This window comes from Penicillium waksmanii (assembly GCF_028829765.1).
Source record: "Penicillium waksmanii strain IBT 27052 chromosome Unknown utg000009l:1.0-4314994.0:1.0-4318279.0, whole genome shotgun sequence".
Taxonomy (NCBI): domain Eukaryota; kingdom Fungi; phylum Ascomycota; class Eurotiomycetes; order Eurotiales; family Aspergillaceae; genus Penicillium; species Penicillium waksmanii.
This window is the reverse complement of record NW_026643255.1, coordinates 4033617-4055349: the sequence shown is the minus strand read 5'-3', so window position 1 is coordinate 4055349 and position 21733 is coordinate 4033617. Positions and strand designations below refer to the sequence as shown.

Genomic DNA, 21733 nt, shown 5'->3' with positions numbered 1-21733 from the left:
GAACCATCAGCACCAACCTCCACCAAATGATACGATGGCCCAGTCTAGTCTATCTATCTCTGGTACCATCCAATGGATAAGTGTGTTCCAAGACTATTTAATCTAAAAGTCCCAACAAAACCACCCAATCGGCTGAATAAGCGCACCCGGTCAGTGGAAACCTCCACTTTTCTTTTCCCCGCGACCCCGGAATTTGCATTTGGGAATTTCCTGCCTTTCCTTTTCTTTTTGCTCTGCTCTATTCTCTCCTCCTTCCCTGTCACCAACCCCAGGGAACTTCTTCCAATGATCTCTCAAATAAACCGCTTCGTCAACAATGGCGCCGGTCTGGAAAAGACCCTCCGTCTGATCCAGTCCTCAGCCCAGGTCGCCAGCGTGTTCACCGTAAACAGCACCGCCGTGCGCCTGACAACCGCAAAACTGCAATTGGCACTGAGTAAGCACTCCGATCCTCATTTGACATCCTGAGATCTCAGATCTGAGATCTCAGATCTCAGATTTATCATTATTGGTAACTAACTTACATTCACAGCACGGCGGTTCTTCCGCTTCTTCGGCTTCATCGAGTCCTTCCAGCGCGTCGCGGCTCTACTAAACAGAGATGCCATGGGATCGATATCCGGGTGGCTGGATATGGCTAAATGGACCTGTTTCGGTTTCTACTTCGTTCTAGAGGATTTAACTATCGTACGCTATACACCCTTTTCTTTTCTTTTCACCACCTCCGCCACCACCACCACCACTTACTAACAATCACAGCTCCACGCAATGGGCGTCTACGCCGTCCCCTGGGAAGAGCGCATCATGCGCGAAGCAAACACATACTGGTTCTACGCTCTATGTTTCTCATTACTGGGAACAATCTACGCGCTCCTCTTCTCCAGCAACGAAAGTCAGAGCAAGGGAAAGGGCAAGAGGGGTGGACGGAAGAGCGAGAAGGCGGCTGCTGCTCCTAAAATCGACTCGTCGGCGCTGTGGACGGCTTTCGTGATTGATGGGTGTGACTTGTTGATTCCGGCTGAGCTTTTGGATTGGATGCCCACGGGTGATTTGGTGATTGGGTCTACTATGATTCTTAGTACGCTTTTGGCTGCTAGGGGAATTTGGAAGAAGGTGTGAGCTTGTTTCGTTATGGCGGAGGGGGAAGGGAGAGATGCGGTTTGGTGTGGTGTATTGTAGCGAGGTGGGTGCGGAATGTTGATATAAGAGAGACTCGGAGGAACTGGGTGTGTATACGATCATCTTGATAGAAACATACTCGCATAGAATAGACTGTATAGCATAGAGTTGCAGCCATGTAAGCTTTGGTGTCAATAATAAGGTCTAATGAGAACAGAGAGGAACTTTAGGTGGACGGAGTCGAGTCGCTGATAAGGTCGGCGCGGATAAGGTACTAGGACGACTGTACGAGCAGTATGTGTCCAGTCTGAAGAAGTTTCGTCGGGAATACGATGTACTAGCGACCCAATTGAAGAATCCATTTATTTTTCTGCGTGATTGAAACTTGTTTACTAAAAACGACAAAAATATAGCCAGGTCTTAGCTTGATCTGGCAAAAAATGGACTCGCGGGGAATCGAACCCCGGACCACTCCCATGCTAAGGGAGTATTATACCACTAAACCACAAGCCCAATTGAATGAGAAGCGGGCCAGCTTTAGGCTATATGAGCCAAGATAGTGTATAGCCACTTAAGACTTACCAAGTCTGGTAACCATGTCAAAGGGATCTGAAAAACGACAGCCAACAGATTTGAAGTTGGGGAATTAATTTCGCATCGATATAAATAAAAACAATAGCAGAAAATAGGATATAATGATAGAGATTAGTATAAGCAGTCAATCGCCTTAGACACTGCCAGTCAAACTGCTTCAGAAATATATTAGTACTAGTAATGTCCATTTTGTGTCAGGGTAGAGGTACTATCGGAGAGTACTGCATCAAAGCAACTTAAACTTGAAGACACCTGGGCATGATACTGGTGACTGCCAGAGTAATAGTATCCACGGGGGCCCAGTTCATATGTTCTTGCATTCCCTCTCGATGTCAGTCTAAGGCATTAACGCTGGTACTTCAACCCTATTGAATTGCCTCAAACTTGACTGTTGGTAACACTGGGAGGAAAGTGCCAGGTACGCTCAAACTTATATTGAACTAAGGTTTCGAAAGTAAACCTGTACAATAATATTGCCTGTCCTATCCGCGTTGTATCCTGCACCAATAATCAAGGCTAGTTGCATCAAATCGTGGAGTATGTTGTTCTAGTTCATGTTGGGCCAAATTGTCCGAAACCCAAGTCCTGAGCATCTGTGGTACCATGGTTTGAGCCAAGTGGGGAATATCCAAAAAGTCTCAAAATTTCCCTATTAGGCAGTTTGGCCGAGTGGTCTAAGGCGATTGACTTGAACGACTCCATTCTTCGGGCATCAATTCTCTTCGGAGGCGGCGGTTCGAACCCGCCAGCTGTCGATTTTTGCTTTTCACGTATTTGTAGTCACGTGACTACATACTACTATCTCCGCCCATCCTGGGATCATCCGCGAGGCCCCCGATATTCGCGTCTTCCCCTCCAAACTAACCATCATGCCGTATAACCATGCTGGTCGGCCGTGCGCGGAATGAAGGCTGTATCCTCCGCAGAAAACAAAAGGGTTGAGCAACTTGTTCTGAAGGACCATGCCAAACCTGCAAAACGGAAGCCAAAGACCGTCAACAATGATGAGAAACAAGTCGTCCGGACATAGCGCGTTTCCCAACCAGACGCCCTGACAGTCCCTCCTTTCCTCCTCGACTCATCCTGGGAACATCATGGCCATTGCTATTTCCCCGATCAACTCACCCTCCCCACTGAACACGACGGCAACCCTGGTCCGCTTGACTCGATTCCCCTGCTCTATACCTTGTGTGAGAATGCGACGGCAAACGGAGCCCCGCTGGCCAGTCTCCGTGCTGCAGTAGATGCTGCGGCATTCGCATCTCTAACGATTCAGACTCGTGTGCCTGAATTGACGGTCCAAGCTCGAAAGAAATATGCGGAGGCTTTGCGGCCCTGGAATCTATATGTCGAAGTGGACCGTCCTTCCACAGACCCCAGAAGAGATCATCATCGAGATGACCAGTGAAATATGCGAGTCCATTCCATTCTGCCCGGGCGACCTGGACAACCTTGGGCGACCTGTGCCTCGATTAAGGCATAGAAAGATGGGAATCAAAGCGATACAAGGGTTCGCACTGATGTGGCCATTGTTTAGAATTCCTCAAAGCGGACATGCGGCGAAAGCCCAGGAGACATAAGCGCGAGAGGCGCTGCAGCGAGTTGCGACAAGCCATGGGGTTCGACTAGGAATGGACTTGACCGTCGAGGCAGTGCAGCTTCAGCGGACGTTGAGCTCGCAGAGTTTTGCATCGGTCAGGACTGACAGCAATTAAATTGGATATATAGTAGACGTAGCGAATAGCTCGACGGAATTGTAAATATCGATAGTACAGTGAACCTAGGTCACAGACATTGTACGATTAGGGCGCGGCGATGAAGCGCTTTACAATACGGCTGAGCACGTTGTGATGATTGCATGCATGCGAAAGCCGGCAAACTGGTGGACGGTACTACGACTGCGCCTTCGACAATGAGATCATTCACAGCGGCAGTCCAGAGTACGAGCATTTCCCAAAGCGGTCAGATTTACACAGCCCACAAAGAAGAAATACGAGGGGCGATGCGAATAAACTTCGCTCGATTCAGCATGTGATCGACAGCCCTGGAGACCCGTGGATACGAAGCCCAATTAGGCAAGTCTCGTATCTGGGCTGAAGAGGTTCATCCAGCATCGATGGCAAGGGGAAGGGGATATTTAAATACAGAATTCCGTCCTTGACAAGATGGAATCATCAAAATCAACTTGAACCTTTGGAAACGAGATCATTTATTAAACCATCTCCATCATGACTACAACCACAACCACCCAACTCGATGACTTCAAAGAGCCACTCGCCTCAATATCAAGTGGTACTAGTACCAGCACACTCTACACACTCACCGATTCAACCTCCTTCAAACCCACACGCACATTAACAGTCAACTCCCGCGGTATCGGTGCATTTCGACTCCCCATCCCCTCACGAGAGACCGAAATCGCCATCCAAAACGCCGACGGAAGCGACGCCTACATCTCCACGCGGGACAAAGTCTGGTCAGGCAATTGTGTACTTTCACACCCGAAGCAAGGAAACCTTATTCGCACAGACTATTTCTTCGGGCCCAATCGTGAGCCTATTTTGCGCCTACTGCAGACATCGAGTGTTCTCCCGGATGAAGTTAAAGTGACCGGACAATGGACATCGCGCACGACGCGCTTTGCCATGCCGGATGGACAGGAGTATGAATGGGTCTACGCGAAAGAGAAGACTGATGGTCAACGTACCAATCTGCTTGTTCTCCGGGCTGTCGTCGTCAAGGACAAAGTTCAAGGAGAGGGGAAATTGGATCACCGGCAGATTGCGCAGTTAGTGCGTGGAGCGGAGACTCGGACGCCCGGAACCTCCCGGTGTACGGCTGGCAACGGCGGTGAATTGCAGATGGATGAAGGGGCGATGGAGGGGCAATTAGATGCGGGGGTGATCGTTGCGACGTGTTTAATGATGTTGAAGAAGGAGGTTGATCGGAGGAGAATGATTCAGCTTTGTGTGATCGGCGGTGCTGGTGGTGGGTCATAGATGGGCAGGCACTTGAGGCACTTTGTTCGGCTTCATATTTTGCTTCTCTTGAATGTGAATGTATAGTATAGCATAGTATATTTCTAGGTATCAATTTTCAGCACTGCTCTATTCTATAACTCCTTGCTTTCAAGTTCTCATCTCATCATCACCCATCTGTATAGTATCAGGGAGAGCCTGCTCTCCCCTTGATCAACCCCACCACTTTACTTCTTCTCACTCAACAGCCCCGCAATGTGTGGATTCATCCAATATTCATCCAAAACCTCCGGCTGCATAGTCTTCGCACCAGAGATCCATCCCCGACATTCCCCCGCACCACAAATACACTGGAAGGGCTGATCCATCTCCCACTCGGTACTGGGATAGAAGAAGGTAAGAGCATCGCCCTTCTTCAAAGGCTTGTCATCAACGACGCGGACCTCCATGCGCGACATATCGAAGACTAGCGATGGGGCACAGGAGTGATTGCAATAGACCAGGTCGGAGTTCAGCTCGATGTGGGTATCACGGCCAGTTTGCACGCTGGTGTAGGCTTTTGTGCCGGGGGTGTCTCCTGTGATTTTCGCAAAGAGGGAGCCGGCTGGGAGGTCGACGAGGGAAATTGCACCGCTTCCGAAAGCCTTGGGGCTGCGATTGACGTGGAGTCTATCGGGGTGTGTTGGTGGTGGAGAGTTTAATGTAGTTGAAGTTGTGGTGGAGGGAGGCGGGGAAACTGCGGCGGGAGACATGGTGATGATGATGGTGATGATAGATGGCAGAGCGGGAAGAAAGAGTAGAGCAATTGGGTGTAGAGAAAGAGTAAACCCCGGAGTCGCCCGTATTTAAAGGATTGTTTTTGCAGGATGCCCTCTGCTCTTGGGTAGACATCCCCATTCAACCGAGGATTCGATTGCATTCGGACGGGACCGAGGCAGTCCAACATTCCTAAATTACGCGCCCCCCTTTCTGCCCCGCGGAGAGATTCCCTGAAATGACATCTCTGCGACGACTTCCTTTCATCCAGACCACTCACCGGTCGTCCCAGGGTGGAGGTGGTGGGCTAGGTGGATTAGGCTCACGCGATTGTTTCTAGCGGCCGATCTGGGGTGTTTTTGTCTCACGCTGAGACTCCGACTCTCTCACATGTGAATTACAAGTTCGCTGCTCCGCGCTGCTCTACAGTACGTCCCGAAACTGGTGCAACCGCCTACACTCTTGCAGTAATTATTTAGCCCCACTGCCAAGAAGCACGAGACTATATTAGGAAGACACTCGGAATAAAAATATTCCTGTACCAGTCTCGATACCGTGCTTTCCTTTTATTAAAATACGGTGCCTTGTCTTGTAACTGTATGAGTGATCTACATTTTCCATGGAGATACAAACAAGTCAAACACCAGAGCTGGGGAGCGCCTCGGGAGTCTGGCGACCTGTCACTTCCCTTCTGCTCCTATGTCTAAGTCCGTCTTGGGGGGCTTACTCGGCCCCGACCTGCAAATAGTGACTTGCATTACTTGCTTACTGTCCTTACAGACTACCCATGAACCCGCTTATTGTAATACTCGGCCTGTCAGCCACAGTGCTCTCTTCTTTACGCCCCAGAACACACTTGGTAGAAGCTGACACAACTATATTAATAGACTCCTTAGTGGTATCTTCTGCCTTGGGGGGATGACTTATACTCCTTTCGACGATAATGATGACGATTATACTTACCGACCTGAACTGCCCAATCTGTAGGAAAGGACTCCCTCGTATGCCCCTACCTCTGGCTACCCAGACTGTGAATAGACGCCATCAGTAATCTGCCCTTCATCTGATTCTGAGGATATAGTTGGTAAATGTTCACCTTCCTTGTATCAACATCTACCGGACCAGCAGAGATTTGATTTTATGGTTGAACGTATAGATAGAAGTGCATGGGATGAATAATCTCCGGACTATATCCAGTACCAGATTGAGTAGAGGGTTAAATTGAACAATTGAGTTGTGGTTAAGGATACAAAACAAGACCTGACTCAGACGCCTAACACACTTTCACAGATATGGTTAACTACTCCCGTATCTTTAGTTATATTCCGAAGTTGGACCGGAAGATTTCAAACAGACGACACCTGTAATGCTATTTATGATTATTGATCCAAGAGTAACCACCCCCGCCGTGTCGGCGTCCCAACAAAAGTGGCTTCAAGCAACAATTGGCCCATTAAATCGTTGCGAGATGCCGTGAAATCTGAATCCGTAGCAGCGTGAGATGATTGTACACATAATAATCAGCAAGAAAAGACTGACTATGTCACAAATACCCAAACTGACATAGTGTAGCGAGCGTTCCATCACTATCATTTGCAAGAATATACGGTTGCTCACGGTCCCAATTCTCCCACAATCCCTCCCTGCTCACCACAAAGCATAACTCTCGCCACCTTAACATTTGCCTCGATCCCATAAAGGGTATGAGAATTAGAACCGAGATATCCTCATCAAGCATGGCATAAAACCGGTGTGGTGTGTGGCTTAGCTATTTGTCCTCGACATCGGCCTTCGGGTTCAGTGGCGCCCAAAATTTACTTACAATCAGAATAGTAATAGTCCACTCTAGATATGGTTCAGTGGGTAGAGAAAAATTTACACCGGCATATTGCATATATTTCTCTGCGTGGCTTTAGAGAGTATTTTCATATTATCAGTTCACAACCTAACTGGGATCCTCTACTTGATATGCTCTCGCGGTGGAGATCTACTCACAAAGGAAACATATAACGTAACTCGAGATCTGAGAAGACCCACCGTATTAGGTAAAGCTTTCGAACCCTTCCAGAAAACGTGCGCGAAATCTCAAGGTTCGCATTTGTTGTCCCAATACGGGAAGGCTCCCGCAGGACGGTATGGCTCCCGCAGGAGGCTCGGAAATCCTTGCCAAGACCAGTAAGGTCCAAGGACAATTTTTGGCTCATAATCATTTTATGAGCATCCTTAAAAGGTTTAACAAGTTCTAACAGAAAGCTTTTCTCTTCATTACTGTATATTTGAGAACTCATATACTTCCTTGCGCGCCACCAGAAATGAGCATTGGAAATAACGATGTCATTTCGAGAGGGGTGGAGTGGTCGAAAATCGACACAAAGTCCACGCTGCAGTCGTCGATGCGACTGGAAAACTCCTCTTCTGTGTTGGTGATCCATTACGAATGACGCTTATTCGTTCCACGGCAAAGCCAGTGCAAGCTTTGGCTGTCATTGAGACGGGTGGTTTCAGTCAGTTCAAGTTTGACGACGCCGACCTGGCCTTAATGTGCGCGTCGCATAGCAGCGAGGAACAACACATTGCCCGGACTGTCAATATGTTGGCGAAAGTCCAAGCCAAAGAAGAGGATCTTCGTTGTGGAGGTCACTCGGCACTGTCGGACTCAGTGAATCGTGGCTGGATCAAGCGCGACTACAATCCCACGGCAGTGTGCAACAACTGCTCGGGCAAACATGTTGGTATGCTTGCCGGCGCCAAGGCAATCGGTGCAGACATGGCGACTTATCATCTTTCAACGCATCCCCTTCAATCACGAGTAAAACGTGTATTTCGGGAATTGTGCGCCCTCGAATCTGAAGATGTGAAATGGGGAATTGATGGGTGCAACCTTCCAGCACCCGCAATTCCCCTCCACTGTCTTGGGAGACTCTATGCCATTATTGCTGCGTCGGCCGACCACCAAATGAAAACGGAGGTTCCTACATCAGCAAGAACGCAAGAATTGGGCCGAATATTTCATGCGATGACTCAGTACCCAGAACTGGTCGGTGGAGATGGGCGATTCTGCACTGTGCTCATGCAGGCATTTCATGGAAGATTGATTGGTAAGCTTGGCGCAGATGGCTGTTACGGAATAGGAATTCGAGCATCAGAGCAGACAGCACAGCTTGGAGCAACGGGTGCAGTGGGCATATCTCTTAAAATTGAGGACGGGAATATTGCGATTTTGTATTCCGCAATATTGGAAATCTTGGAACAACTTGGGATCAGATCACCAGAAATGCGAAAGGATCTCGACGCTTTTCACCGTCCGGCAATCACCAATACAGCCGGTGTCGTTACTGGCCAAATTACTCCCGCTTTCAAGCTACAGGCTCCCTCATTAGAGCATTGAAAGCACAATCTCAGTCGCTTGATACTTCTTGACTAGAGTTTAACATGTTGTACAATAAAATGCATTCTAGATCATTCGAAGTCTATTAATTTTCGCCATGCTCAGATTGAATAAAACACCTGACACCTTCGAAACCTGCAGAAATATGACAAAGTCAGTGAGCCCTCCGTGGAGCCAGCCACACCTGGGGTATTGAAAAAGAACATGGCCGTTAATTGGGCGCTGTTGTGGATTATTCGGCGGTCTGGTCAAGTGAAAACTTTGATTTCATCGATGTGGCCCATTCGTTTATGTCACGTAGAAAGTGACGAGCAGTTCCAATCTGGATTCCTCGTAACACAGCAAGCCTCAATTAATATTCCTAGCGCCTGAAAGAATGCCTCAAAATGCATTCCGAGGGACTGCAATTACGGACAGACAGATATCACAATGGCCATAGGAAGCCGTGCCTTCATTCCTTCTCTGAATATATCACTACTGACTGATACCTGCACCGAAAAACTGTTCCAAGACAACCAGTGGAATTTATCTTGAATCCTGACACTAAAGGTTCTACCACAAATTCATATGGTATATGATGTTTATATAAACTTAGCTCTATTGTGCAATAGATGTGTCGTGCATTCGCAATGATGAGACTCAAGTGTTATTTAAGCTAACAGTGGCGAAGTGTTCTGTTTACGAATCGAGCCCATATTTCAGAAGATAGCGTAGTGACAATAGATCAACCATGAAGCATTAAATCATGTCTGTGATCTTTAGCAGATTTAGCAGCTCCAGAACTCGCCGGCTCTTAGTGTGATCTGGACCCAGGACCTTCTCATAGCCTGCTAGTGCTCGCTGGTACATCTCTTCTGCCTCTTTTAGCTTCCCCTGATCATAGTAGAGATTTCCAAATCTATGAAATCCTCCCCAAACAAAAAGGTCATCTGAAGGGTATCGCCCATCACGTAAAGCATTCGCGTGTGGAATAAGCCGTTGCTCTAGCTGTGTATAATTGTGATCACTTGTACTTGGAACTGAGTATCCAACGCATATGAATGCTAGTTCAGAAAGCTTGATAGGATTCACATTTGTGTTCATGCTGGCCATGTGGAAGCACCAATCCTGTACCACAGGAATAAAGTTCAGAAAAGAAAAGAAAAGAAAACAGAGGTGAAGCTGATTTCGAGCGGTCCTGTATATTGCCTTTTGCTCTCAATGCTTTGATGTAATCTAGAATGATGAATCATCTTCATATTTCCCATGCATATCAGCTGTTTACAACAAGAATGTCGAAAGAAGTGGCTATGTGGATTCCCACATCCACATGCCTCTATTTATCATTCTAGCGCAACTCAATTCATCGGCTTTGTTTCATTGTATTTACTGTCCCCCAAGCGCTCCCTTGAGGTGACCAACAATTTTGACCGTGTCGGGATGCTCACGTCCCAGCATTTCCTCCTATGCTTCGAACGCACGCCCACGTATCGCTTCTGCCTCTTTGTATTTCCCTTGGCTGGAGAGGATGTTACTGAGGCCGTCGATAGTAATGAGCGTGTGAGGGTGCTTGCGCCCAAGCACCTTCTCTCGTGCCTCCAGCGCTCGCCGGTGCATTTCTTCCGCTTCCTTGTATCTCTCTTGCCTGAAAAGATCTAAGCCAAGGTCATTGACAGTGGTAAGTGTGCCAGGATGCTCGCGTCCAAGCACTCTCTCCCGTGTTTCCAACACCCGCCGATGCATCGCTTCTGCCTCCTCAAATTTCCCTTGGCTGGATAGGATGTTACCCAGGTCATTGATACTAATGAGTGTCTGGGGATTCTCACGCCCAAGCGCCTTCTCTCGTCCTTCCAATGCCCGTCGATACATTGATTCCGCCTCTCTATATTTATGTTGCCTGAAAAAAGCTAAGCCAAGGTCATTGACAGTGGTAAGTGTGCCAGGATGTTCGAGTCCGAGGACCCTCTCTCGTGCTTCCAATGCCCGTCGATGCATTGCTTCCGCCTCCCTATATCTCCCTCGAGTGGAGAGCACAAGGCCAAGGTCATTAGCACTAGTGAGTGTGTGAGGGTGATCGTACCCAAGCACCTTCTCTCGTATTTCGAATGCCCATTGATGCATTGCTTCTGCTTCTTCATATTTTCCTTGCCTTAAGAGCACATTCCCAAGGTCACTGACGCTAGTAAGCGTACTAGGATCCTCGCGTCCGAGAACTTCCTTTCTTCCTTCCAATGCCTGTCGATGCATCACCTCCGCCTCTGGATAATTCCCCTGGTGGGAGAGGTCCAGGCCAAGGTCACGAGCACTAGTTAGTGTATAAGGATGCTCGCGTCCAAGGACTTTCTCTCGTGTTTCAAATGCCCGTCGGTGCATTGCTTCTGCTTCTCTATATTTCCCTTGCCTAAAGAGAACCATACCAAAGTCATTGACAGTGGTGAGTGTTTCAGGATCCTCACGCCCAAACGATTTCTCCCTTGCTTCCAAAACCCGCTGATGCATGGATTCTGCCTCTTTATATTTGCCTTGGTTAGAGAGGACGTTACCAAGATCATTGATACTTGTCAACGTGTCAGGATGCTCACACCCAAAAACCTTCTCTCGTACTTTCAATGCCCGCCGATGCATTGCTTCTGCTTCTTCATATTTCATTTGCCCGGAGAACACTAAGCCAAGGTAATTGATAGTGAAGAGTGTGCGGCGATGCTCGCATCCTAGCACCTTCGTTCGTGTTTCTAACACCCGTTGGTGCATCGCTTGCGCTTCTTCATGTTTCCCTTGTCTGAGGAGCACATTACCAAAGTTACTAGCACTGAGGAGCGTTTTCGGATCGTCTAGCCCAAACAGCCTCTCATTTGCGTCTAATGCAGATTTCTGGAAAAATTGCGCTTCTTTGTATGTCCCTTGAAGCATTAAATACCATCCGCAGTGGAAGGAAATTGTGGCCGCATGCATTTGATCTCCACGGACATCAGATACCGATTTTATCACCTCCTTCGCATGTGGAAGTAGCCTTCGACATTCCGTCCAGGTCTCGTAATGTCCAGAGGGAAACATCTGCGCCATAATGGCTCGCGACTTCTCTTGCCACCGAACCAGTTCGAGGTGGATCTCTAGCCATTTCCGGACTGATAATTGTACCAGTCGATGCATATCAAAGGATGCTGTTTCAGTCTCAATCCGGACAAGTGAATAACTGATCAATGGTGCCAATGCATCCTCAAATTGGAGCTCATCATCATCCGCACGGACGAGGCTTTCTGGGATCCCCTGCCGATCAAACATGCTAATTAAAGCCAGCAAATCCGTCGCTGCCGGCCGTTCACGATGGATTTGTTCGAACGATAGCTGCCATGTTGTAATGATCGCATGCCGAATACTGGGGTCCCGCCGGAGGTCTTTGGCGTCCTCGTGCTGAAGAAGATGTGTCTGGTTCGAATCGCTCTCGCGGAACAACTGAAGGTACCGGGAGACTGAGACTCGAGGTGACCGATTCGCAATATAAGACCCTGCCTGGGTGATTGCCAGCGGAATATATTCAAGTACCTGGACGAGCGCCTTCTCATCCTCTCCAGACCCTCCAGATTGAGAAGCCGGAATCCTTGCCCGTAAAAGGGTGAGGGACTCTTCCTCGTTCATTGGCTGAATCTCGATCACGTGACCATCCTTTCCTATCAGATTCCGTGCCGCAAGTTCATTTCGCGATGTGGTCAGGATTGATCCATGGACAGCCTGAGGCAGGAACAATATCCGTGGGCCTCGATCATTGTATTCATTGCCACTGAAAAAGACACCATCGTCATCCACATTGTCAAGCACCATCAGCCAGCGCCCATTACCTGGATCACACAACCACTGATAGACAAGCTGGAGGAGGTTCATATTCGGATTATCCCGTCCCGGAATCTTCGCGACTGCCGCAATTTGCTGGTAGCCCTGCTCCAACCGCGCCGCACTGCTGGCGTGAATCCAAAAAACCCATGTGTCCGGTGTAGATTCTCGCACGTGATAAGAATACTCGATGGCTGTCTGGGTTTTTCTGAATGGCAGGCATACTAATTATCAATTTTTATCCAAAAGGCTTTATGATGGGGACAGCTCACCCAACGCCGGCCAACCCTACTAATGCGACCCGCTCATGACGCTGGCCGGTCGCCGTTTGTTTTTCCTTGATCGCACGGATCACAGCTTCTCGGCCCACAAACATTGTATCCTTCTGAAAAGGCACTGTAGAGCACGGCTGGGGCGGGGCTTTCTGTTGGTCTCCACCACAAAAACGGTCATTAGTCCTGGCTAGATAGGGAGCTATGTATTGTAAACCTCACCTGGAGGCAGATAGATTGCTCCATAATTGTTTCCCACTTGCATCCCCCAGTTATTGCTGCCGAACGATATAGAGGACATAGTGTCTTCGTAATGCGTACCTGAAGAAATCATCGTCAGGGCTTCCAGAAACTGGCAGAATATTTATTCTCAGCCTCCGCATCGTGTGGCCAGGGTGTTGAGAGTGATGAGATGCTCCTGTTTTATCTTTGGATATAACTCACTGGACCGAACCGCCACCACTGTGGTTTGTACTCAAGCTTAATCACAGAATTATAGGAGAGATGAGAGCGGAAATTAAGCGCCCTTGTTGATAGAGGGCCACCTCAGCCTGCTGAGGCTGAATCGACCGATAAGTGCGGGGTAAAAGCATACACCTACAATCATTGCTAGAATTATTTCATGGCCACTGCTGTATACCGAATGTAACTTCCTCCCACATCATTTCTTGATATAATATCGAGGCCACATGGATTATTGGTCTACTACTATCGAAAGGCTATTCTCCTACAATAGCTAAGGACCATAACCTTCACTTTACTTCATTACGACATGACCCCTTATCCTGACATCACGTATAGCAATCTGAAACTAAACATTCCTCGGTTTAGCCTAAGACTAGCCATTTTAGACTTAGCGCCTAGTGAGAGAGTAGTTGTACATAAGGCCACATCCAGGGCAAGCCGAAATTTTTCTGTTCCTCAGGGGATCGCTTTGACACTAAACTCCATATGACTGATGTACCATTTCTAGGCAGTAAATGCGGGTATCCACCAAAAAGGACCCTTCAACTTCAATCTTGCTAAGCACTCCTGGTGAAAATTACCCGCTCTTAGTTATTCTTTAGCCTAAACGTAGTTAACGGTCAAAAAATGTGTTTTCCTATTCATTATAATCACCTAATTAATTTTGCTTATATATAATACTGTTGACTTTTGATCAACTAACCGCTGAAATTCTCTTGGTATTTAACGGTCAAAGTACGCGTAAGCTAACCAAATCAAAACACTATAGGACCTTTAGTTATCCATCCTGTAGTTGAAAGGCTGTTGATGTAAGAGTCCTAGATAATTTTATTTTTATAATTATTGTACACACCAAAAATTTGCTCAAATTACAGTACTTCAACTCTCACATACTGTTCAACGGTCAAGAACGCGGTTTTTTAGCTAATCATTTAAGGCTGACAGATGAACTAATAATCATAAGATTCCAGGGTTGAGTGATTTCGTAATTTCCTAGATATCCGTTAAAACTGACACAGCGGTATGTAAAGCTTTGTACAGTATAGAGATTCGATGCCATTTAGGTTCCTCAGGGTTGAGATAGAATCATCAAGTCTAGCTGGTGAAATTTATTTTAAAAGAACCTCATCTTAAAACCAGTCAGGAAAATCCAAGTATATAGCAACTGAGCATACATAACGTTGTCTTGAATCTGCTAGCTGTTATTCACATAATCTGCAGTTTCATACTCCTGTCTCCTTCACGGCCTGGATAGTTCCATTTCAAGTAGGAGATGCCCCTCAGGAAACTGTGCTAAAAATGACCTCGACGTCTCCAGCCAATCAACGTCATGGGCGGACATTATACGCTATTCAATCGAGATCGACCGGGATCCCCACGTCCACCTTGTATCGCGACTGAGTGTACCGTTACTAGTCGATTGCAAGATAAGGGTTTAAAAAGTTTTAAAAAGAATAAACAGGTGAAGCTGATTTCGAGCGGCCCTGTATGAAATACATCTTTTATCACTTCTTTGACCAAAAACAACCTTAGGGTCCTCACGAGAGTCGCTCTTACCTCGCAGATTTACTCTTAGCCCCCACTATCAGGTGATCTGCCGCACGACAACTGCCAGAAACGGTGAAAGGCAATAGAGCATACGCGAAATAGAGGGAAAGCTGTGTAATTTCCATGTACCTTCTTACCTATTTTGTATGGAGAGCTACCTCGCTCTACCCTGCCCTTTCTCGGATAACGTGAAAGCAGGAGATTCCATCGTTCGCCAATTGTCCCACCAGTCCATACTCCCAGTCAAGATACCCCTGCATGGCTTCGCGCGCATTGTCGGTTCCCTCGTACGGCCGTTGATATACATCAATTGGTTCCGAAAGCCACCTCGTCTCATTTTCCAGAGCATGCCCCGCTGCAATCCAGGCATTGGTGCCACCGGATAGATATACAACCTCGCGCGAAATACCCTGTCGCGCATACTCCACATTGATCGCAGCGACCATCCCATCGGGCGAGGTCAACACAATCGGCCCCGTACAATTCACGGCGTGCAAATCGCGAGTCAGTTCCGGCCCCGATGCAAAGAATGCCCCGGGAATGTGGCCCTGGCGATAGACCGGACTGCGTGCGAGATCCACCACGTTGGCGTTTGTGAGGGCTCGCAGTTCGTCAACTGTGATGGAGATCGCGACCGTATCCACCGGTGGGCTCCATTGGGGAGGATCTGGCCTGGGCCGACTGTCCAACACCGTACGAGTAACGCTGGATGTCTCGTCCAGGACATAGACCTCCCATCCCAACTGTAGCAGCCAACTGGCCGTCATGCGGGCTCGCACCCCATCCGTATCGTATAACACAATGCGAGCACCGCGAACGCCTGCCCATTCATCCGTCGCCTGGACCAATTGACCTCCCGGGGCATTTTGGAATCCCTTTGGATGACCCTCAACATATTCGTTCGGGTCCCTCACGTCGAGGAGGTAGAGTGTTCGCTCTTCCTCCGCTGCCAACCGACCAAGCTTCTCCCCGTTGATAATCGACACTCCGACATGTTGTGCCCAGGATTCGGCATGCTGTCTAGCTTTAAGAGAAGCCTCCGGAGATGGCAGAGGAATGCGCTCAGCTTTGCGATGCTCCAATTCCAGACCGTCCAGTGTCCATCCAATGGTTCCATTTCGCAATGCCATGACTTTATTAGGAATCCCACCATTGATCAACGACTGCGTCCCAACGATACTCCGCGTGCGACCCGCGCAGTTCACAATGACCGTAGTATCCGGCGACGGTGCTGCTTCGAAAATGCGATAGAGCAATTCCCCACCAGGACAGCTGCGACCGCGCGGAATACTCATGGTTGAGTACTCTGAAAAGCGCCGCGCATCCAACACCACCGCATTTTTCTCCCGAGCCAAAAACTCCTTTACCTCTTTGGCTGACAGTGACGGTGTGTGTCGGATCGATTCGACCAATTCCCCAAATGCCTTGGACGGCACATTCACATCGCGATAGACTTCGCCTACACGCGTATATCCCACTAGACCCCCTTCCAGAATAGCGACATCGCTGTATCCCAATGCGACAATGCGAGCTACAGCTCGCTCGACGTAGCCCTCGCCATTATCGTAGACAACCACGGGAGTCGCGCGTCGCGGCACTAATGGGGGTAATTTCTCCTCTATCTCGGAGACCGGCACACTCAGCGCGAAGAGTGGGTGGGCATTGGAAAAGGGTCCTTCTTCGCGAACGTCCAGCAGGGTGATTTCCAGGTGATTGAGCCAGTGGCGTCGTAGCTCGTGGGCCGTGATCGACTTTGTCATTTCGGCAAGGCTGGCTGGGCTGGGCTGTGAGGTGCTTTCTAGAGCTATTTCAAGAATAAGCTTATTGCGTCAGCATAATACTAGTAGATCAAACAAACTTGGAAGACAAACTAACAAGCTAACAAGTTAACAAGCTGTGTTGCTGCTCAACGGTCCACTCGGATGTTTTTCGTTCGGTCGGAGGGTTTTCCTTTGCAACCCCGGAAATCCTCCGCATCAACACGATGCAAAGCCCCACGATGGGATGGCGCTATCAGCGCTATTAATTGCTAACGGGGGACACTTGAAGGTCGGAATTTTCACTCTTGAAAAATTCTCAGACCTCAAATTTGGACTGGAAAAGAATTGTGGTGAAAGAGAGAAACAAATTGATTGTTGGATACTCATATTGCGTTCAATGACTTCTTTTCATCACATTTCTCTGCTAGACAAAGCCAGGAATAGTGTTGAATCCCCGTATCTCCGTGTACTCGTACATAGCTCTCTCTAGTCGGAGTAGTTCCAGAGGAAATATGGCTGCAATATGTCGTGATTGACGTCTCTCCTCTTCCTTTGACATGGCGTTGCCACTCTCCAACTACTGTATACCACGACAATCGTCTCCTTCATTTTCTCTAAGATTCAAGTTTCTACCTATGATACCTAATGTGAATTGACAAGAATTTTCTACATTTGTATATTGTGTATACTTCTACCCTCATTATCTCCATCTCCCTCATCATTTCCATCTCCATCGGCCCTCGGACTGCGGCCAACCCCGCTCGACTCCAACTGGCCTGGCCACCTTTCGAACTGCTTCAGAAGTTCAGCCTTAGACCTCATGTTGGCCTACCCAGAGCCAGTCCCTAGAATGAGCATGAATCCGAGCTTGAGCATGAGCATGAGCATGAGCACTCTCCGGCAAAAGCGACAGTCCTGCGAAGCCTGTCGTAAGTCAACCCGGAAAATTCCCAATGATCTGCAATGCTGACCTCCAACCCAGGAGCGAGAAAGCTACGATGCTCCGGCGAGAGAAATGGCTGCTCACGCTGTCGAAATCTCTCTCTACAATGTAAATTTCAAGACAAAGGAGCCCCCGGCCGTCCAAGAAAGCGACCCCGACACGAGCAAGCAGATCGCGAATGCGAACGCGAATTAGCAACGAGAGAACCCCAACCACGTCCGATCTCACCGAGCTGTTTCCAGCTCTCACCACCCATCGTACACGACCCGATGGAATCAGCCCAAGTCGAAAGCATGCTAATGGGCAATGGCGACTTCGGACCACTCCCACTAGAAATGTCCAACAACTGCGGCCTGGGCTCATCCTGTTCTCTCGATTTCTCCGGGTCGCTAGATTTCAGCACATTCCCCATCGGCCCATTATCCAATTCCCACCTCGACCACCATCACGAAGGTCTATCAGACATGTCACTAGCAACGACAACAACAGCCTGCATCTCACCACCCCTATCACCGCAATCTTGCCAATGCGACGAGGAAGTCTCAGATTCGGTCCGGGCCCTAAGTCGCGCGACAATGTCACACAACATCATCCGCAATCTGCGCGACGGGATCGGACTCACGGAGAGACTACTTACCTGTCCAATCTGCTACGACGTCTCCAAGCCGCCCCGAATAACAGTTCAAAACGTACTGTTGATTGGCAGACTCATGTTCGAAGTAACATCGACGTACGGGAAATATCTAAAATGGCTCCGAACATACTGCACCGACCTGGACGAGAAGAGTAAAAGCGAGACGATATATCTCATCCCCGGACTGGAAATCGGATCCGAGCTTGGGTTCAAGATTGACGGAGCGCGGTTTCATGAATTTATTACGCATGGGTTACAAGCTGATGCCGATCGGCTTATCTCCGTGGGAAAACAGTTTGCGCAGAGACAGAAGAATCGTCATATGGTTGGCCATGAGACTTGTCCCGATGTTGAGGGTCGGTGTAGAAAGGAAGAGTATGGGCTTGATCATGATCCGCTTGATCTTTGTCCGCAAAATGCTGCTTCGAGGAGGTTGACTCCTTGCTTTAGAATTGTGGATGAGGTTCAGTCTATGATTGGACAGGTTGTTGAGTCGGTTTCCTGATATTTATTCAGCATAGGGTGGAAGTCTGAGCCATGAGCGTTGTTCTGTACTTGTTAAGGCGTTTTGTCAAATAATACTATTATAATGGAGTTGTGAATTCGATTGAACAAGATGAAACATTTACTCATAGGATAGGTAGAATTGGCTTCAGGACTTGAATTTGAAATAACATTACGGTTAACCTTGGAATAAGAGGTTATTTTTGTTAGACAAGTATTGCTATTGAAAGCTCGGAGTAGATGAACAGCATTTCCCATTCGTGATGCCATTCGCAACTCCTTTCACAACCCCATTTCTTCCTCCCTTCTCACCACTGTCTGCTACCACCCCAAGCCTACAAAAGCAAGAGGACGTAATGGACACGTCCGCCTCGGCAAGGGCCAGTTTCAACTGCTGTTTGATGATATTCGCCTCTGAAAGGCGCTCCAGTCGCTCGAGGCACTCGTGATAACCATGCAGAGCCCAGACGTTATTCGGATGCTGATGTGCACGTTTGGGCGTTGGGTACAGGCCCAAGTCCTCCGCATAAGCCTGGGCGGCCTGTTCAACGTGTCCTTGTTCCAGGGATAAAGCTGCGTAGGCATGTCGTGCCGGGAGCATCCATCCCCATGGCTCAGCGAAAGGTAGCTCATCTTCAAAGACAATTGCCTCGCGTAGCCTAGCAAATGCAGTCTCAAAATTCGCCCGTCGATATTCTATCTCACCATCTAACATTGCCGATGCCACCTTGAGAATGTCGGTTATTTTATTGGGAAAATCCAGTCGCGAGGGCGGAACCAATTTTGACGCTTCTTCAAAGCGTACTCGCTCTTGATCAGCCTCGGATATTTGACCCGTGGCCGCGTAGGCAATGGCTTTGCCATAATGTCTCATGACATTAGTTACACAGTACAATTCTCGATCCTCGGGAGGCTCAAGAGCCTTGAGCTCGTCCCACCTTCCAAAGCGAATCAGAACATGGACGCGCACTGCTTTGAAGAACTCCATCCAATTTGCTAGCATGGGAGTCTCCACACGCAGAATTTCTTCGGTAATAGTTGCTTCCATGCGGTCCGTTGCATCGAATGCAGCCTTGGATTTCCCAGCTAACATCGCCGCATATATGAGTGAGTGGTAGTCGTGTAGACGATAGTAGCTGTAAAAAGTCAGGCCACCACTCTGCGCGAAATATTTGTCGTCGGCGATCGTTGCCTTCAGATTGTACTCCACAGCACGTCTGTAGTCGCCTACAAGAACATCAATGTGCGCGGGCATATGGTAGGTATGGCCGGTGTCTGCTACCAAGTCGCGAATCATGTCCGCGGCAGGCAAAGCAGCCTCGGGCGTGGCAGACATTTCCATGAGGTGAATATACATGTGCGCGGGCCCGGGGTGTTTTTCTACACCAGGTAGTTTCAGCGCTTTCTCAAGCAAAGATTTGACTTCGAAGACTGGCGATGATGCGATGGGCAATCCCGTCGCAGCGTCGTACAACTTGCGCGGAGCACAGTTCATCAACGCGTCAGCGAAAAGTGTGATAAAGTCAAAGTCGCTGTGGCCGAAGGTTTGATATGACTTGCGCATGGCATCTGCGTAGGCCTTGCTGCAAGCCAGAAAGTCCTTATTAGGGTCGTCATTTGGATAGCGTATAGCCAAAGCTTTGATGAGCGCTTGTTCCCACGGGGAAGCATTTCCCGCGCGTTGAAGGGCTGCCTGGGAATAAACGAAGCAATTTTTGATAGCATTTATGCGATCGGCACTATCGAAAAGTGCCCAGGTTTTATTGTAATTGGAGCCAGAACAGAACGACACTCCCAATAAGCCATTGCGCAGGCGTTATCGTGAGCGATGGCTTGTTTGTAACATGTGATTGCTTCATCGTGGTTGAAGCAATATGTCCAAATGAGACCGCGATTGAACCAAGTCTGCGCTTCTTCGGACACGGTGCTAATCTTGCGACTCAATGACCCGAGATCATAGTACGGGTCTTTGGAAGTGCGCAAGGGATACGAATACTCGGGTCCGGTTGAGCCCATGCTTGAAAAGGTCGCCCGAATCGGCGAAACGGGTTGATGTCGATGTAGATAGCTTGATATTGACGAGATCAACTAATAGCTTAGTAAAATGAGCTCATCTGTCCAAGCGACTCGACGAGTTGTGTCGTCGGAGGGTTTTATTGCGGTGCGGATGGTTGGTTTAAAATGGGCCGAGGTGATTTGCATTGGTTGCGGGGGTCAATTCCGCGCTTGGACGCGGTTGAAGTTTGGGCTTGCCTTTAGCTACAGGCTAATAGTGATACATACTTGCTCCTACTAACTAACTAATGTATCATTCCTTCGATGTAGAAATCAAGCAGAAAAAAGACTGTGATCAAGAAATCTCTCTAATCTATCACTATCGCCGTTCGCCTCTATCTTTGTCCATCTCAATCGAAATACTCTGAATTAGAAACATAAAGTGGCATCGAGTTTTCCGACATACTGTCAGTAAGAACTGTCTTATTCGAACCATCCGCATCCATGATCATAATTTGCCCATAAGGGTTGAAATGTATCGTCGTACGTTGCCGCCTCGGCTGGAATCCCCACATTCCACTCGACAACATTATTCGACTATCGTAGTCCAGACAGCATGGGAATTGTTGGCGGCAGATGAAGTAAGTTCAGTGTAATCGGTGCCGTTGGATTGAATGATGCAAATCTCATAGTTTGAATCATATTTTGTGCTAAAGATATTCCATTGAACTATCCCCTTAAAGCTCACAACAACCTTGCCATCTCAAGCTGCAATCTCTGCTAAGTCTTGGAAGTACTAACCGAGCCCCTCGTACATAAGAATAGGAACCAGGTAGAACAGCTGCAAGCAAAGATTAATCCTGAGACTGGAAGGCCATCCATCTGTCGTACCCGAAGCGATCGTTAGGCCGGCCCACAGTACAAGCGTTATCCACCTTGCCGTGAACCGTCTAATTGTAGCAAGCCAGGA

At 48.3% G+C, this 21733-nt stretch overlaps 9 protein-coding genes across 9 annotated transcripts; 5 read left to right on the top strand and 4 right to left on the bottom strand.

Annotated features, from left to right (window-relative positions):
• Window positions 1-285: 285 nt before the first annotated feature.
• Window positions 286-1679, top strand: N7481_011848 (PEX11 domain protein; the record flags this gene model as incomplete). Its single annotated transcript, XM_057271067.1, has 4 exons — window positions 286-436; window positions 533-687; window positions 760-1115; window positions 1544-1679. 4 exons carry the CDS (start codon window positions 286-288, stop codon window positions 1677-1679), a joined length of 798 nt encoding a protein of 265 aa, XP_057118241.1.
• A 938-nt stretch (window positions 1680-2617) lies between these two features.
• N7481_011847 (uncharacterized protein) lies at window positions 2618-3121 on the top strand (the record flags this gene model as incomplete). The annotated part of the gene is given in 2 exon segments (XM_057271066.1): window positions 2618-2731; window positions 2744-3121. 2 exon segments carry the CDS (start codon window positions 2618-2620, stop codon window positions 3119-3121), a joined length of 492 nt encoding a protein of 163 aa, XP_057118240.1.
• Window positions 3122-3941: 820 nt separating this feature from the next.
• On the top strand, window positions 3942-4712 carry N7481_011846 (uncharacterized protein; the record flags this gene model as incomplete). The annotated part of the gene is made up of 1 exon (XM_057271065.1): window positions 3942-4712. The coding sequence occupies one exon, from the start codon at window positions 3942-3944 to the stop codon at window positions 4710-4712; it is 771 nt and encodes a 256-aa protein (XP_057118239.1).
• A 206-nt stretch (window positions 4713-4918) lies between these two features.
• N7481_011845 (uncharacterized protein) lies at window positions 4919-5443 on the bottom strand (the record flags this gene model as incomplete). Its single annotated transcript, XM_057271064.1, has 1 exon — window positions 4919-5443. One exon carries the CDS (start codon window positions 5441-5443, stop codon window positions 4919-4921), a length of 525 nt encoding a protein of 174 aa, XP_057118238.1.
• Window positions 5444-7884: 2441 nt separating this feature from the next.
• N7481_011844 (asparaginase) lies at window positions 7885-8835 on the top strand (the record flags this gene model as incomplete). The annotated part of the gene is made up of 1 exon (XM_057271063.1): window positions 7885-8835. The coding sequence occupies one exon, from the start codon at window positions 7885-7887 to the stop codon at window positions 8833-8835; it is 951 nt and encodes a 316-aa protein (XP_057118237.1).
• Window positions 8836-10278: 1443 nt separating this feature from the next.
• Window positions 10279-13215, bottom strand: N7481_011843 (uncharacterized protein; the record flags this gene model as incomplete). The annotated part of the gene is made up of 3 exons (XM_057271062.1): window positions 10279-12850; window positions 12915-13074; window positions 13137-13215. The coding sequence occupies 3 exons, from the start codon at window positions 13213-13215 to the stop codon at window positions 10279-10281; spliced, it is 2811 nt and encodes a 936-aa protein (XP_057118236.1).
• A 1876-nt stretch (window positions 13216-15091) lies between these two features.
• Window positions 15092-16687, bottom strand: N7481_011842 (uncharacterized protein; the record flags this gene model as incomplete). The annotated part of the gene is made up of 1 exon (XM_057271061.1): window positions 15092-16687. The coding sequence occupies one exon, from the start codon at window positions 16685-16687 to the stop codon at window positions 15092-15094; it is 1596 nt and encodes a 531-aa protein (XP_057118235.1).
• Window positions 16688-17507: 820 nt separating this feature from the next.
• N7481_011841 (Zn(II)2Cys6 transcription factor domain-containing protein) lies at window positions 17508-18769 on the top strand (the record flags this gene model as incomplete). The annotated part of the gene is made up of 2 exons (XM_057271060.1): window positions 17508-17616; window positions 17670-18769. 2 exons carry the CDS (start codon window positions 17508-17510, stop codon window positions 18767-18769), a joined length of 1209 nt encoding a protein of 402 aa, XP_057118234.1.
• A 219-nt stretch (window positions 18770-18988) lies between these two features.
• On the bottom strand, window positions 18989-20784 carry N7481_011840 (tetratricopeptide repeat protein; the record flags this gene model as incomplete). The annotated part of the gene is made up of 2 exons (XM_057271059.1): window positions 18989-20507; window positions 20561-20784. 2 exons carry the CDS (start codon window positions 20782-20784, stop codon window positions 18989-18991), a joined length of 1743 nt encoding a protein of 580 aa, XP_057118233.1.
• Window positions 20785-21733: the final 949 nt, after the last annotated feature.